We start from the raw sequence: 17677 nt of genomic DNA, 5'->3' as shown, positions 1-17677 counted from the left end.
TGTTCTCACTGCCAACCAATAAAAGTTAATCGAAATCCGTTATAATGACTTACGATCAAATAGTGGGAGGTGGTGTGTGTGTGTGTGTGTGGGGTGGGGGGCTGGAATCCAATGTCCACAACACGCCTTTCCTCCCCCCTCTGTTTAATTGGTGCCTTTTACATGTAAGTATGTAACATGATGCAAATCAGGCAACTTTTTTTTTCCAAGAAACTTGTCAAATGAATTCCATCCAAAGGTTTGAGATATTACATCAGCGAAACAGACAAGTCCGCTTCTGATCAGATTTCACTTGTGTGCAAAGACTCGAGCCTCCTTTCCTTCTTACACACAGACTTTGCCTAGAAGGGTTTGTGCCAGAAATAAAGGAGGGTTTAATCTGATTTACCACCTACTAAATTGCACACCATGTTTTCTGCAATAAAAACTGTCTTTTTTTCTGCTTAAATTCGATTTTTTTGGCAAACGGTTTTGAAAGGTACATTTAAATAAGGAGGGACTCGAAATACAACTGTTTATTAATGCCAAGAGAGTTGGTTCACTTTTACCAAAAAAAAGGATCCCTTAATTTTCTTATTGTCATGAACTAAAATGCGCGATGATTTCACTTGTTACCAATTGCTCTTCGCGAAAGGGGACAAGTGGTGCCGGATCTGTTCTGTTTAGGGCAGAGCTGGTATTGAAGGGCAGGTCTGGAAACAGAAACCCAACCCAACCGAACGGAAACAATCCCGTTCTACTAAATCACCCACAGTTAATTACAAAATCTGTTCTTCGGCTACTGTGTACTGACCCCGCATTTTTCAGAAATGTCATCACCTACTCTGTGATGAACAAAACGTATAGAATTTAACTCACACCGAAAGGTGGTTTTTTTTGTTGGGGGGGGGGTGAAATAAACAAAACAATCATTGTAATTTATGTACAAATAAGGTATGACGTTTGGTGTTCGTTTTAGAACCCTGTGTCGATCCTATCACACATTCATGTAATATCCTTCTGACTGTTTTCACTGATCATCTGGGGGTTTTTTTTAAACCAAGAAAAAAGTTACGGTGTTGTTTTAATTCTCTCATTCCTGTCTAAGGCAGCACAGCAGCGTGCTCACTGCTATTCTTTCACTTCTCCAGGGCTACTCTATAGGAACTACAGGAGCTGATCCAAGTTCAAAGTCACGTTTGCCGACTTCTCTACAGAGCTGTATTTTTTCTCTGCAAACCGCACCCACCCCCACATCTCCCCCCACCCCCTCCTCCCCCCACACACCCAAAAAAAACTCTGTCCTTGGTCACCGGGGTTGTGCGAGAGAGAGAGAGAAAGAAATGCAAAAAATCAATTGCATTTCAGTACCATTGTAGCAGAAATGCAGACAGGAGCTGAAAACTGGACAGTGAGAAAGGCCAGCGGCTGCTAATCTATTCATGTAATAGTACTTCAACAGGTTTGAGGAGGTAAGCAATGAACTTACTATATGAGAGATGGTGCTCTGAGGCTGAGAAGAATGTCTTTATCCACTTATCCAAATCCAGAATCTGCACTGTTCTTTATGGCGACAGCACTTCTTTTGTTAGCCTGCAGGCTTGTTTTAATAACTGCCAACAATGCAACCCATACAATATCCTCTTTCATCTATCTCAATCTTGTCACATATTTCAATCTATTTTGAATAAAGTTAGTCATAGCACGTCGGAGAAATCAAAGCCATATTCATGACAAGTTTCTGTGTAAGATATTTTTGGGGGGAGGGGGGGTGGGGCGCCGGGATATAGATAGAACTTTTACAGGGACTAACTACTCGACAATATCCCTGTGCTGACTGCAGAATGTTTAAAGCATTCTGTTCAGGCGGTCGGTTGCAGTCTTGTTAGTTTTGAAAATCGCTGCAGCACAACAAAAATGTCCCTTCTTAAATATACTTATTGGAGAGCATTTCAGTAAGGGCAAGGCAGAAATCAAAGGGGGGTGGGGAGAGAACAAAAACAACATTGCTTTTTATTCATTCTTTGGATAAACGGCATCTAGAATTCAGTGCAAACTGCCAGGTTACTGGTCGCAAGGAATAATTGAATGTCATGCTTTTTGTTATTATTTTTAGCGGAAAGTGAGTTAGGGAATGAATTATACATTATTTACCGAAGGTGTCCTTATGGCTTTTTATAAAAATCGCGTGAAGGCAACAAAGGTATATGTGGAAATTGCACATGAACAATACAATTAGTACACCATTTGTCTGTACATTATCGTGCAATAAACATTACTGTATTCTCAGTACTGTCTACAGCTATTCTCTATATCAATATAGAGTGGGATCCAGTGTTATTTAATTTGACTGCGACACCTTAATGATTTGTTTATAATTGTATTTTGTTCAGGTTGTAGTGGATTTAAGGACTGTTGGTAAAACTCCCAAGCTCACATTTTTTTGCACGAGGAAAAGTTACCAAGCGTTGTTATCTGTATCAATCAAGATCTTGAATCCAATGGAGTTAATCAAATGACTATTCCGTTACAAATTACCTTTGATTTTGCTTAATTTGACACGACCTAAGGCCCACGGTAAAGCATATGTGTACTCCTCCCTTTAAAACAAATCAATAAAAACAGACTTGTTTCGTGCAATCATAATTTATGGAAAATTGTACATCAAACTACAGGATATTTATTGTTAATACTAATGTAACCCTTTCTCGTTACTTCGACATAAATTCATTTATTGAGCGTTTCTTAATATGAATGTACATTCTGATCTGGCGATGCAGGTCTCATGACACAAAAGTCGCAAAATGCTACACACAATATATAAATTATTGTGCGAATTTGCTCACTAGGCACAAGGAGATGGTGTATTTTTTGGATACTGTGATGGAAAAACACAGACAACCTTGAACAAATGCAGTGTAGTTAATTTAATCCATTCTTCAAAAAGGGTAGAATTACTGTATGCATGGCTCTGTTAGTCTGTGGGAGGGTTCTAAGAACACAGCTGAATGAGTCCACTCACTTGTTTGTGAAATACTGCCCCACATGTTAATATTAATGGCTGGAAACTGTGGAATCCAGCGAATCTGAACCCAAGCTAATTTTATGTTCAGCTAAAGTCAACTAAGAGCTGCCCGTGTGAATTGTATGTATTTAACAATGAACAGAACAAACCCACCCCTTCTATATAGGTGTAATACTTTTAAAGACTATTTTTGATACCGTACAACGTGAACAGTTACGGCCTGTTGCTTACCGCACCCATCCTTTGATATACACATGTGCATCACAGCGATGCATTTACAATGAGCGAGTATTAACGCTTGCTGGTCCTTTCGCAAAGCGCTTCCAAAAACATTTTACGATGGCATGTTAAAGAAAAGACAAACGAAAGTGACATGTGTTATCAGTTTACGAGTTGACGACCTATGATGGTTATTCCATAAATTATATCTGCAGTTAACCCTTGTAAAGTCGGTCGCGTTTTTAAACACATTAGTAGTGTAATTTATTTCGGTTGTAGTCTGTGGGTGTTCTGCACTTCCTTGTTTATCAGTACCTCGATTAAATTCACACGAGGAATATGACCACTGTGCTAAGGTAGGGTGGCACGCAGCAAGCGTGGGCAGTAATGTTTTTTTTCTTACAACAGTTTAAGTCCTTGTTATCAATAGATCATTATTTACGAATGAAGGATAAAGCAGAGGAAGGAGCTTGACAAGCAAGGAAGAGATAGAAAAATATGACGAATGACTGAAATCAACCAATAAAATAATGGGTTTGTAAAATACATCTATAACCCTGACCTCAGCAAACGTTATGACACTAAGGGCAAATTAACAAGGTTTGGTGCTTTTTAATGACTGGTGCTCTAAAAATGAAATAATTACAATACAACATTTATCAAAATGTAAATGGAATGATGTGAAAAGTAATGTTGCAATCTGCCAACCTTTTGGAATAATTTGTAAATCATAAAGACACATCTCTCACTAGTGTTTCTGGTAAGAACTTTTAAACATAAAATTACATGGACGAAAATATCTAATTTGAAGGAAAATATGATCTTAACTTGCACCTTAAGACCGTGTACACGTGTGTTGCCGAGTATTAGAACGTTTGGAGAATATTGTGCCTTTGATATGCAACATGAATTGCGAAATCATTGCCAACATTTTCACCAGACAAATGACGCAGTTTAAAAAAAATAAACCTAAAGAAATAATCAACAACTACAGAAAGCAAAACCCGCCTCTGTTGAACGGTGCAATAAGGATGCAATTGTTTTTATCTTGGAGGTGTGTGGCACCAACCCAAAATGCAGAATTTTGCGAAGAACAGCGTTGCTTTAAATTAAATATATATTATATATATATTGCCAACGCCGACTGAAGATGTGAAACTCCCAAGTTTGCTCATTATGTATCTGCATAACTTGATCTGTTTGGGTGTGTGACTATCAGAAAAAGACACGAATACAATACCTCTATTCGCGCTCTTTCATACTGGCTTGAATAAGTAGAAACACATTATAAACAAACAGTGTTAAACCGCCAGGAAGTGTTGAATTCAGTTTACTGATAGTCTATTAATTACCCCATCCATTGAAAAGAGACATGTATCTGTTCAATAATTAAGGGCGTGCAATCAACCGTATGGGGATTTTATGTGAATCCAGCCTTACAAGACATGAGGTGATGGAGCGGCGGATTGCTATAAGGACATGGCTTGTATGATGTGGCCATTGACAGACAACATTGGCTTTGTAGGCAAGTTTTTGTGGGTTACCACCAGCGATTACTAGAATTGGAAGGAAGACAAATACTAACACACACCACGAAGCATTCAGAAGGCTGTACACGATTGCATTTCACCTACCTGCATTTATCTCCATACTAGCGGTGCAAAGTAACATATATAGTTCTCTCCTGAAAGTGACATTTGCCAGCCATCATACCCACCTTGTTTATTGATTAGTATATTTGTGTTTTCCGTGAACTTCGACTTCCCCTTGTTCACATTCATCGAATATCTTGCATTCTCTTTCGTTGTTCTGTACCATCCAACACCTCGTTTCCAAATGTTCCCTTGGTTTTCACCTTTTTACATTCACTGTCTCCCATACTTGGTTACTTGACGCCTTAACACTATTCCTCTTCTTCATTGTTAAGACGATATAATACAGACTTCTGTTTCCTTAATTTGAGCCCCATGTTTCGCATCATTTAATTTACCCAAGCTGCATTAATATTCCACTTTATAGTTCCACTATATCAGTTCACAATATTTACTTATACTCTTAAAATTCGCATTATGTTGTTTCTCTTTCACAGTGGTGCTAGCCTACTTGATAATTTGACGTCTTTTTGAGCAGTTGCAGGTATCCTACCAGATATAACGCAAACCTAAAATTAGAATTTTGAACTGGAAATACAATTGTGCTTTGAAAGAGTAATAAGAGATAATAAAACACCGGGAAATCGGAAGCAATTTCCTTAAAAATAACCAAGCCTGGAAAAACAGAAACAGGAAACCAATTCATTATAATTATAACGCAAGCACAGTGTTTAATGAGTATTTAGCTTGCTGCTTTAGAATGAACGGACAGGAGCAACACTGGGCGACAGCAGCTCAGAAGGAGGAAATTAGTGCCAGATATTTGCTATTTCTGAAATGCGTTTCACACTGATCGCATTGTGAACATAATCCTAATTTACAAGTAGCTGGAGTGTTTTACCAAAGGAAGGGAACTTTCTCAAGGGTGTTGGTTGGGCCTAATAAAGTGTTCAGTTTTTTGCTTTGTTTATAATCTATTAAAATCAATTGGAGCATTAGAGTTTTACAAATAGTCGGGACTTTATTTCTCTGTGACATTTTGTAACAATCTTCAGACAAACAAGGGGGAATAAATAAATCGATCACAGAAGTAAGTATATATTAAGACATATTAATCGATGACAGATACACATCATGCTGAGTTGATCAAGGACAGTTACACAGAAACGCGTGTACCCCTTACAAGTACCACCAGCGTACCTCCGGCTACTCAAATCATCAAGCTTCGTTTTTTTTTGTAATCAATAATACGGGACTAACTTTTAATGGGGAAAAAAGAAACAGGAGAGTGACATTTATTTAATAGCAGGTAGCAAGCACTTGTGGCAGGGAAACTTTCTAGGAAGCTTGTGTACTGCTTTTAAGAGGCTTCTCGAAAGGGAACTGATTAAATTATATTTTCCTGTTGTTTTTTGGGGGGAGGGGGGTGTTCATATTGCAGTGAGAAAGAATCCTCGTACGCCAAATTCTCATACAATTCATAGCCCAGTGTTTGATATGTGATAAAAAAAATATTACCACAGAGGATCCCATGGAATGACATAACTTGATTTAGTATGAAGCTTAAGGACAATATGAAACATTGCAATTTGCAAATACTATTCCAATCAAACATTTTTGAAAATATATCACTCAGTATTCTTAATTCAGACAATTGGAATTAAAGATGGAACAATGCACATAACTAATCAGGTATCACCTTTTTCTGTTACATTCCCATAAAATGAATTGTGTTAGAGACTGGCTTATTGACATGCAGTCATTCTGCAGGTACTAAAGGTGTGGCAATCGGTTCTGCTCGGCTGGTTTATAGTAGGAAACCAAACTGCCTCACAACAAAATGTCAGAGGCGCCTGTTCGCAGTTCGGTCAATTGTTCTATTGTTTCCTAAATAATGTTTACCAAAACTTTTGAATTGTGTAAATGTATTTGCTGTCGTTAGTGATGCAAATTTGGATTGCTTGATTTTTTTTGTGTTCGTCACATGTTCTGCAGGAGGGTTGAGGCGATACAAATACCTGATGTTCGCAAAGGATGTTTGAAGGGCAAGCACCTAGCCAGGCGTGGGATGGTGCAGCAAATGGAAACTTATGAAGAAAGATAACACATGCAGACGATTTTTAAAAAATGGTTAAAATTCGAAGCAGCATAATACTGTGAACTCAATGTACCTACACATATGTACAACACACACACTAAACCTATGATGTGTCTTATATACTGTAAAATATACTGTAAAAGATTCAAACAGGTAACAGTGCCAAGATTATTAATAATAAAATGCCACACAATAATAATGAGCATATGTACGAACTATCTGGAAATATTGTCTAGCTAGATATCTGTAGTAGAATCACAAGAATATACTGCATGGTTCAAACGTTAAGTTAATAAAGCGAGCGGTCAGAAGATTGTATACATATTGCAATTCTCGAAGATTACATGGAGAATCAGAGTTGCTTATTATAAGTATGACAAGACTGTCGGGTAATAAACCGGATTGTATCTAATCCCTTCAGACATCGTGTTTTTCTTTCCTGTTCAAATTCGAATTGACTTTTATAGAAATATTAAGAAAGATTTGGGAGTGGTATGAAATATCCACACATACTGAATATATAAGAAATACATACGCAACAATCATAAATAAATGTGTCTTAACTCTATTTAATGGTTTAGCTTTGTAAAAGTAGTGCTATTTTGATCTGTCTGTATCCGGTTATTTCTAATCACCTTATTTCTTCGCAATTGTAAGTCAACTAACTGCGTATGAATTGCTCAGGTAGGTTCATACACATTAAGTATCACAAGCAGAAAGGTACATTAAACAAGAGAACCGTTCATAATGGCGTTTATGTATATATTTTATATTTCGTATACATTTATTTTGATGCTATAATTAATATTTAATCCCATTTACCGAATCCACAGTATTGAAGTCTACAAGTTCACGTTAATCATTTGGCGTTGAAAATCAAGAACTGCAACTTGATTCCTGTTTCTCTATATCGAAATATAATAGTTTAATATAGCAATGTTTTTTCGACAAACTGAGCCTTCCGTCAAATAAAAGATTATTTTCTGTAATGAATTTTGTGTTGCGTTTCGTAAACCTTTCAGAACGATTGATCTGTCGTTATATAACAATCTACGGTTCATCTGGGCTGAATGTTACATCATATTTCAGTCAAACGATCTAATCGTATTGTAGTTCACTGGCAATTTATCATTCTAACTATTCACAATCCCACACATGTTTACATAGTATGTGTCTCGATGTTAAAAACGACAATCTCCAAAATTTATAGATGACTTAAAATAAATTTTTAAAAATGTAAATCAGAAAAAGTGACACTTGGATCCCTGGTAAGGAGATGTAGTGAGAGATGTCGACGGCAAGGGCAATGTTAGGCAGAGTAGTTTATGATACAAGAGAGAATGTCGACTTAGTTGGGTTTGGGTAGATTGAAGCATTGACATTAATGCATTAAACCTCAAAACAACACACACATCATAGTAACATATTCCCTGTGAAGTCTGGTGTTATGATCTTATATATTACCTTTACTTTCATATTTTAAAGCAAGATTTAAAAAAAACAGAGCATCCTGTCATGCCACATTTATACACTTCCAGCCCAGTCCACTTTTCAACTGCAAGGCACACTGGAATATGTTGGCACATCGTCCCTCCTCTCGTCGGTTTAAATATTTGCACAGCGTTCATCTGTGTGCGATTCGATGCACGAATATGGATTTAAAGTACAGATTGTAAAAGAGAGAATCAAATTTGAGAAATCTTGCCGATCATTTACATTATTTATGTGTAATGTCGCACTGAAACACTTTGTACAAATATTCCCCAAACCCCTCAGCTTTAGTTGTGAAGGCGCATACGTTTTACAGGCGCATAATGTTTCAATTATTGCTCGCACAAAACATAATTCTCCTATCTGATCTATAAAATTGTTATTCGCAATTTATAGTCATGTGCTCTAAAATCAACAGTAATAATGATATATTTACATCAATACAGCATAATTATGATTATTGCAAGTCTGAGTTTAAAATTGACAGAACACTGTGTAAACTACTAATAATATAACACGACTTCGGTCATATTTACGTTAGAATTGTAGAAACAGTTTATAAATTCCCTTTTAAAATTATTTAAAAGTCCTGTAAGCAAACCGCTATTCGCACATGTGATGTGTCACCAATGCTTTCTAACTAAGAAGCGAATTTAAAGATTGTAAGCATTCCTACATAAAATGCTTAAATCCTACGAAGGAGGGTGGGAGGGGGAAATCTCATTGCAATTCTTTAAGGGCCCAGTTATGGAGTTTTCATGCCATATGAGGTGGGTGGGGGGGGGGGGTGAGGGGAGGAGGAGAGGGGGGGGGGGGTGTGGTGGGTGGTGGAAGCAAGTCCCTGGTTTCCTTAAGTTTCGCAGTCAAAACTTGAGCAGAGCAACATTGTGGGAATTGCGGGCAGGAGGGGGAGGATCCCGCTGCGTTCTCGGCTGAAAACGGGCGAATTGCCTGAACGGTGCATCTGCCAATCAGCCCAAACTCTCCAATCCCGGCCCCGCCATCTCTGAACTATATTTCCCCACTGTGTCGCCTAACTGCTCTGTGTTCTGCCAATCGCTTGAGGACAGAGTGAGAAAGGCAGAGTTAAGAGTGCTTTAAAAAAAATACTTTTGACTGCGCTCAATAATATATTTTCAGGTTTTGATTTGGGGGGCGGGCGGGTGGGGTGGGGGGTGGGGGGAAGAGGCAAAAAAAAAACTGTGCCATCAACTAGTGTGGATGGACTGACTTGTGTAGTTATGGAAGCCGCGCTAAGCAAGCGGAATCCGGCACTTAGATTAGCGGATTTGGCAGCAACTCAACCCCATCCCCATCAGACTATGTCAGGCTTCCCGGGGTTGGGTAGCCATACACACATCCACCCTGGGGAGCTGAGCAACGATCCCAGCGTGGCTCTCACCCCCTTTGGGCCCGAGCACATGGCTCAGTCCACTGCTCTCAAACTCAGTCCATCTCAACACATGGCTGGACACCCCGAAGCGCAGACAGCGGCGATTTTCGGCTCGGCACAGAATTCGGTCAGCTACCCAGCGGGTCATCCCCATTCAGGCTACGCGAGCGGCAGGGACTACATCCTCAGGAGAGATCTCTCAGCATCTGCCATGCATGGACTGAGCGAGCAGCACCCCTCTTCTTCCTCCCACCACCACCATCACCACCATCACCACGGCATGTTCCTGTCCACAGCAGGTAACTATGGACACTCGGAGGTCTTCCCGGGGCTCCACGAACAGTCTGCACCGGGATCCCACCACACTTTAAATGGACAGATGCGCTTGGGGTTACCAGGGGACATCTACAGGCCAGAGCATTTCAGACACGGAGCAGATCACTACCCGGCTTCTTCCCTGCACAGTTACAACTCCGTGAACTTAAACGTTAACCTGGCAGCGGCACACCCCGGCGCCGGTGCATTCTTTAGGTACATGAGACAGCCCATCAAGCAAGAGTTAATCTGCAAGTGGATTGACCAAGAGGAGACTTCAAAGAAACCCTGCTCGAAAACTTTCAGCACCATGCATGAACTGGTAAACCATGTCACGGTGGAGCATGTCGGAGGACCCGAGCAGAGCGTTCACATTTGCTACTGGGAGGAATGTCCCAGAGAAGGGAAACCGTTTAAGGCGAAATACAAACTGGTAAATCACATCAGGGTTCACACCGGCGAGAAACCTTTCCCCTGCCCCTTCCCAGGCTGCGGCAAAGTATTCGCCCGCTCTGAAAACTTGAAGATACACAAAAGGACTCACACAGGTTGGTGTTTCTAAACAGTTTTCACCTTGTTCCTAAGTCCCTCAACAAGTACATCTCGCTCATATCTCGGGCAAAGTACTATTAAATTAAGCCAAAGTATATATTTTTTTCTGAAATGCGAATCCAACGAGTATCGTTTTACATCTCACAAACACGCTCTTAAACTATCTCCTTTATATAATCACAAATTCTAGCTAGGGGGCGAAATTAAAGCAACTCGGTTTCATTTTTGAAAGATTCTGGAGATCTAGGATGTAAGCAAACAGGCAAGGGGTCGTTTCCAAACGGGGTGAAAGCTGCGGCGTCCCTTTGTTTCCTGTCGGGGAATTTCCAGTCAAAATGTCCCAAAATGTAAAATGAAGCCAACAGCGCGATTATTGGAGGGGCTCTCGGGACTGGTTTTCGGAAACGAAGTCTCCTATTAAAGGCAGACATTTCAACCCAACTTAAAAAAATTAAGAATTCTCGGGGATGAGAGGGAAAGACAAGAATGATAAATTAGGTTGGAAGGAGTTCAGCGTGGTGTTGTAGAAGGTTTGGGAGCAAGGCAGCGAATCGAGCTTGCAAACCGACCGGGTACATGTTGTTGTTAAAATATGTTATTTAAGGCTCTCTGAGAGAAACGATATCGATACAGCATGCCATTGTTTGGCTTAATAATTAGAAAAATGAAGATTTTTGTGACCCACCCGCAGTAACTACGCCGCACGAGCATTCACTAGCACAGAGATCCCCCGAGGGTGCGCACTATCCAACTTGAACAAAGTTTACTACAGGTCTCCACTATATCGTTTTAGTTCCTGGCGAAATAAGGCAACCTGGTCAGAATTTATTGTTGCAGACAGATATTATCCCTTGGAGAATGTTTATTGACGTATGCTTTACTTAATTGTTTTCACTGATTTATAGTGTGCTGTCACACGGTATAAACAGATAGGGTTACACCTATCCGTTTAATGCCTTCTTAATTTGTTGTTTAAATGTTAAAACAAATGGCCCATGACTGCTCTGATTACAGATTTTATCTAAAGAATATGTTGCACAAGTTTTTAAAAAAAACATGGGGGTGGGGTGGGGAGTCGAACTGGGGACTGGTATTCCAGCTCTGTTGGTAAGGAACACAATGTGAAGGGATAGATCCGGATCCTCCATCTCTGCTCAGGAGGAGTGTGGAAAGACAGGGACCGTTTTATAACTTCAGCTTTATTCAAACTGACGCCTTATATCTCTCCAGCACCACATTCTAAAGCACGGATTATAAATGAGGAGAGTGCGACTCATCAGGGTAACAAACACCCCTGTTTCCTCGTGTCTTTTAACGGCCTTTTTTTTCTGGTTGCAAACTGCAACGCTGTAAAATGGCCATTTGTTAACTTTTTGAACAGTGTCCACAGTGCACACGAGTGCAGGGAGGGCCGGGGACGTTAACTGCTCGCATAATATGTTTTTATATTAAAATGCGTGATAGAGTTTTAAAAAATGGTAATCGGCGCCACACAGGGTAGCAGAATGTCTTTCTTCACTTCAGTCAAGCTGGGAAGGGAGTGCTGCTCCTCAGCTCGGTGTCTATTCCAACCCATGGAACCGGTGTAGCTAAAATTCTCTTCAAGTGTCGGGGCAGCACCAAGATCGCCCCATTAACCCAACTGCGTTGCTGGAACTAGATTCTCGATTGCATTTCAGTAACTGTGTTTGGGGGGGAATCTATATATACACAGATCTATGTAAATGTAACCCCAGGCATAAACACGCACAATAATGGTGATGTGAGCCAAGTGTGTTTGAAAAGTTAATTACCATAATTCTGTGGTTTAAAAAAATTACATTCGGCGTGTTAGAATGAATATGTGTTGCCCCCCTATTAGTGTCAGGGTGCAGAATTGATAAGATTGGGGACTCTAAGGGTTCAAGCGCAAAAGTTGTGTTACCCTGGGGTTTGCTGAGAGTTTGTGTTGTGTTTGAGACATCCATTAGAATGGGCTAGTTTGTGTGTGTTGCTCAAACTAAGTCACTGATGTTATGAAAGCCAGGTCCTTATAAGAGGAAATTCTACTGTCTCCCTGCTTTGTATTGATTCATACAAACAAAATATGGTCTAAACAATGCAACTTAAATAGGACGATTTCTCGGACCACAAGGAAATATGACCACCAGACTGCACAGGTTCAGAATGACAGGGGTGCGCTGTCAGATTCAAGTGGCTTCTGTTTACTCGCGAAGTCCTGAACGAGGTTATGTTTGAGGGCGAAGTCGTTCTTATCAGTCAAGTAGTGCTATCCAGATCCCAGCTCACGCAAAAAATCCAACACGGCAGTCAAAGACTGTCAAGATGTCTCTCTCCGAACATACAGCTTGGGGGGGGGCGGGAGGGGGGAGGGGGCAGAACCTCCGAACGAACCGCCAGGCCCAACACCAGCCGCAGTCCAAGTGCTAGTTTATGACCAGCCTGTGGGATTCAGGCCCTGATTCAGAGCTGCAGTAGTTCACAATGCTAAATATTTACAGTAAACCAAAGCAACCAGGCTGGCGAAGAACTGGAAGGCGCTTCTGGCCACCGCATTATTCCAGTCCCATCTCAAGCCCTGTACAAGATCATTAGCACGAAATGTACCGAAAACAGGGACATCATTTTTTTTTCAAGATTCCGACATCTGGATGTCAGATTCTAGAATATTCAACGCACGTCAGACGCAATCATGTTAGAAAGAACAGTAAAAATGCATCTTTACTGATGCAAAATGCGTACTCTCACAAAGATGGCTACCACATCTGGTGTTACTGTGCTTGTTCAATTTAACTTCAACCACAGTACTTTGCCCTGTATAACAATAAGGCTGGAAATAAACAATAAAGGATGTGATATGAATCTGATTCCCATTTAACAAACCTAAGCTAAGGATAAACATGTAAGGGCTGACTAGTTTTGAGAAGTTGGTCTATATTTGTGGTGCTACTCGTGGCGTTTTGGAAATCTCCATGTAACACATCTAACCCTTAATATTGTAGATCTGATTAAATTTGCCTAAATGTCAGATTTCTAGATACAGAATAAACAATGTAAGAAACAGACTAAGGGAAAAGAAGCGAGGCCCCCAGGGTTGATGTTCACAGGTTTAATTCGACTTGTTACAGATTTTGAACTGAACTGATTCTGACTGTATAAATACTAAACACTAATATTCTCTTTGCAACTACTTCTTTGGAACAGCCTGAAAGATCTCGACGTGGCCTGTCCGAAATAAATATATATGTAAATATGTCAGTGGAAGTAGTTTAAAAAAGTTGTCTTAAAACTTTTAGCCAACTAGGTTCGCCAATCACATCAGCGACAATCAAGTGAAACATTGGGGAATAAAACATCTTGGTTTGGAGTTACATTTTTCCTCAATACTCCAAAGCAAGAATGTGGAATTTGGCTGACATGCTTTTTATATGTAAAGGCATGACTTTAATTTCCACATCGTATTCAGGACAATCTTAGGAAACAGACACATTTTCTCGCCATATACACCAAACTAACGAGTAAATCAAATGCGTTTCTTTTAAAACTGAGTTTTCCGAATTGTCTTCGTGAATATAAAGAAAAGCTGTGATACGTTAGAGGATCCTAAACTCCGCCAGCTGATTACTGTCGTAAAACTTTCATCATAGATATGTATATTTAAAGAAAGACTTGCTTTCTATCGCGCCTTTCGCGACCTCAGGACGTCCCAAAGCGCTTTACACACTTTTTGAAGTGTGGTCACTGTGTAATGTGGGAATTTACCCATGTATACAAAGCTAAAATGATTACAATACACGTGACAGTATGCACAAATCAATAGAAAAATGTTTGGAAAACTTTACTGTGTAAAATCCACTCGATTTTATTCCCTCATTGTGTTTTTATTTTTATTTTCAGGAGAGAAACCTTTTAAATGTGAGTTCGATGGTTGTGACAGGAAATTTGCCAACAGCAGTGACAGGAAGAAGCATTCTCATGTCCACACCAGCGATAAGCCGTACAATTGTAAAGTGAGAGGCTGCGACAAGTCTTACACTCACCCGAGTTCGCTTCGCAAACACATGAAGGTCCATGGCAAATCTCCCCCACCTCCCCCCAGCTCAGGTTACGAGCTCTCAAACACATCGCTGGGGCTGGTGTCCCCGGCCTCAGAGCCAGCCAGGGGCCGCACCGCCAGCGTCTCCTCGCAAGTCACCAATCTCAATGAATGGTACGTCTGCCAGGGGAGCGGGGCTGCCAACAGCCTCCACACACCTTCGAGCAACGGTACCTCATCCGACACCGAGGATGAGGAGATCTACAGGAACTCTGATCCCAGGACTATGCTCTGACATAGAAGTGTTGGAGAAGTGTGGGCACCTTGAGAAGAGCCAAGATAGGGTCTTGTGGCATTGCTGGCTATCATATAAAACCAGCTACGGTGTCCTATGACCATCTTAAACCAGCTAGGTTCAAACCTCATAGGAAAACAAGTTAAGGGCTATGGACCTGATCCTATGCAGCTTTCTGGCCTATGCTCGCATCCTCTGTGTCAGTCAAGACTATAGTGTGAACTTCCAAGTTAAACAGAATCACAATTTGATTTCTTTCAAGACTGTAAATATTGGTTATATGAAATCAAACGTGACTTAAACCAATAAAACATATCATTTGACCTACTTCGGACTCGCAATAGCATTTTCTCCCCACCAGAACACATCTCCGCCTTTTGGAACCGATAGACGACATGCCCACCCTTGCTTAACGCCCCAGAACAAACAATTCTCCTCGAGAACTGGAAATGGCTTTTAGGGCAGTGTTATAAGTCGATGGTCTGAGCGAAGGGATAGCCCACACTCTCGGAGGAATCATGCTGGACAACACGATACAACCTCTGGAGGGGGGGGGGGGGGGAGAAAAAAATCGCCAATTTTTTATGTTCAGCTGAAATCAGCCAGTACTACCGGGTTCGGTAATAAAACACCAGCAGGAGGATTCCATTGTATCTCTCTCTCTCTCTCTGCCCAAAATATACATTGCTTCAAAAAAAAAGAACTGGATTAGGACTTTCCTGTTATATGTGAACCGAGTCATATATCAGTAATGCTGAAACTGACAAGGACTCTATGTGACCCTGTGAAATCAATACCGACTATATATCAACCTTTAAAACCAACGGCCCTGGCATTCTGTCGAACCAACCTTTTGTGTGATCTTCTATCCATCATGGTATAGTCAAAAATATTCATATTTTACTCATAATTATTCAGGCCTTCATACAAATAAACTAAAGAGTACTAATACGTCCCCAGAGACCAGGAGACGCAGAAATGACAGGCCTGTCCCTGTAGGATTTGTACATAATTGTTGTGGGCTGCGAGTCGTTGATGTAATCGTTAGCTATCTTAAGATGTTGTCCGTCAATGCTCTTTTATTTGTAAACTATAATTTATTTGCTGATGTGTAATATTTTTCTGCAATAGTACAGATACACCAAAGAATTATATTATTACGTTTGGTGCGATATCGTCGTGTTTATGAATCTGTGGTTTGTCACATCGTTTATTCTCTTGCTTACTTGAATGAAATGTGAAAATGTGAAAAGGAAAATATGTGATTGTTTCTTTCTGTTCGGTGCTGCAGTTAATGGTTGTAACTACAGTATTGGTCCACACCTTATTATTGCGATGCATGTTGCAGTCATTTTATAGTTCCCTTACTTTAACAAACATCGCCCAGAATCTCTGATTGGAATCGAAAAATCCACACCAAAATGCAAGGGAGAGATAGGCAGTTCCTTTACAATAATGAATGGTCCATGTGTACCTGGATTTAGAAATGTGTTTCAGTGAAGGAGGTTTAACCGTGTGACAATGTATTTTAAAATTGTGAATAAACAAATATTGTTTTTCCTCAGCGTTAATAACCGTATTGTCTATTAAATGTGCAAATCCTAACAATAAGTCAATCTACCGTGCTGCGGGTATGGAAATTCTTACCCCCATCCTCGAAGATGGAGAATCAAGTCATGTTGGCTCATGATCTAAAGCTAAATTATTTAGGGCGCTTGGTGTAACTTTTATTTTCATCTGTCTATTGTTGCTTAAGGACCTTCGTCTCTGTGCAAATATTTACCTGTATATGACACACAGGAGGACTTCAGTAAACATTGAAGGTGCTACCTGGGTACAATTGGCAGACAGGAGGTGAAACAGTTCCCAATGTTGTCTGTAATTGACGTTTCAAAATGACGTCAAAGGGCAAGTAAGGAAGTCACGTTTGCCCTCTGGGATCAAAGTGTCCCCAACTCCAAAAATACAGGTGAGCGGCGAGCTGCGGGATATATTGGTTGTATATTCCTATGGCAAAAACAGGAGCCGACATCCATTCCTCTTCTGCAAATCCAATCACTTGTACACGAAGCTTATTTAATTGTGGCTACTTTTAACATATTGCCGGTTGTGTTGTAACATTATACTTGATGGATTTACATTTTATTGCACCAGCACGCGTGTGAACACACACACACACACACACACACACACACCAGGAATCTCCAGTTTAGAAGCAACCCAGAATAGTTCAGGCAAAAAAAAACAATTTCCAGGAAGTCCATTTCTGATTGTGTGTTCTCCCCGAAAGCCCAGATTTAATGATCAACTTTTTCCCAAAATTGCGTATTTGTCTCATAACTACCAAATTGGAGCCGAGAATCAAGATGGATGTTTATCATTGTTAACAGCGGATGACTTCAAATGTGATGTTGGTGGCATATTCTCTTTATAATTGACCAGCTGAACATCACTCAGTCTCGCCTTGTTAAGGTAGAGAGACATACCTTACACGGTGCACCGAAAAGCTAAGATACATAGAGGGCTCTCCCAACTCAAGAAATGCAGCCGGCAGCCTGGGGTGGCTTTTTCCAGTTTGATGTACACTATACTGATACATTGCTGATATAATGGAGCAACAGGAACCAAATTCCTTTTCGGTCAGAGTGTCAAAGAGCAGATGGAAATGTGGGTAAGAGAACA

At 40.4% G+C, this 17677-nt stretch overlaps 1 protein-coding gene and 1 long non-coding RNA gene across 2 annotated transcripts; both read left to right on the top strand.

The window, feature by feature from the left end:
* Window positions 1–1101: 1101 nt before the first annotated feature.
* Window positions 1102–7870, top strand: LOC147111427 (uncharacterized). Its single transcript, XR_015079686.1, has 3 exons — window positions 1102–1451; window positions 3654–3757; window positions 6811–7870. It is a non-coding gene; the product is annotated as an uncharacterized LOC147111427 (long non-coding RNA).
* A 1721-nt stretch (window positions 7871–9591) lies between these two features.
* Window positions 9592–15552, top strand: zic5 (Zic family zinc finger 5). The gene is made up of 2 exons (XM_085999904.1): window positions 9592–10660; window positions 14562–15552. Exons 1-2 carry the CDS (start codon window positions 9646–9648, stop codon window positions 14993–14995), a joined length of 1449 nt encoding a protein of 482 aa, XP_085856030.1. The 5' UTR covers window positions 9592–9645; the 3' UTR covers window positions 14996–15552.
* Window positions 15553–17677: the final 2125 nt, after the last annotated feature.

The sequence above is a fragment of the Somniosus microcephalus genome, chromosome 10 (genome assembly GCF_052327205.1).
Source record: "Somniosus microcephalus isolate GS21.2 chromosome 10, FLI_Smic_1.0, whole genome shotgun sequence".
Taxonomy (NCBI): Eukaryota; Metazoa; Chordata; class Chondrichthyes; order Squaliformes; family Somniosidae; genus Somniosus; species Somniosus microcephalus.
This window is presented reverse-complemented; position numbering and strand designations above follow the sequence as displayed.

What these genes read in the sequence shown, in the direction of transcription:
- zic5 (XM_085999904.1), top strand. Translation starts at nt 9,646, where the DNA reads ATGGAAGCCGCGCTAAGCAAGCGGAATCCGGCACTTAGATTAGCGGAT. An exon ending in ACACAAAAGGACTCACACAG is followed by an intron (nt 10,661 to 14,561) that starts GTTGGTGTTTCT and finishes TTTTATTTTCAG; the next exon opens with GAGAGAAACCTTTTAAATGT.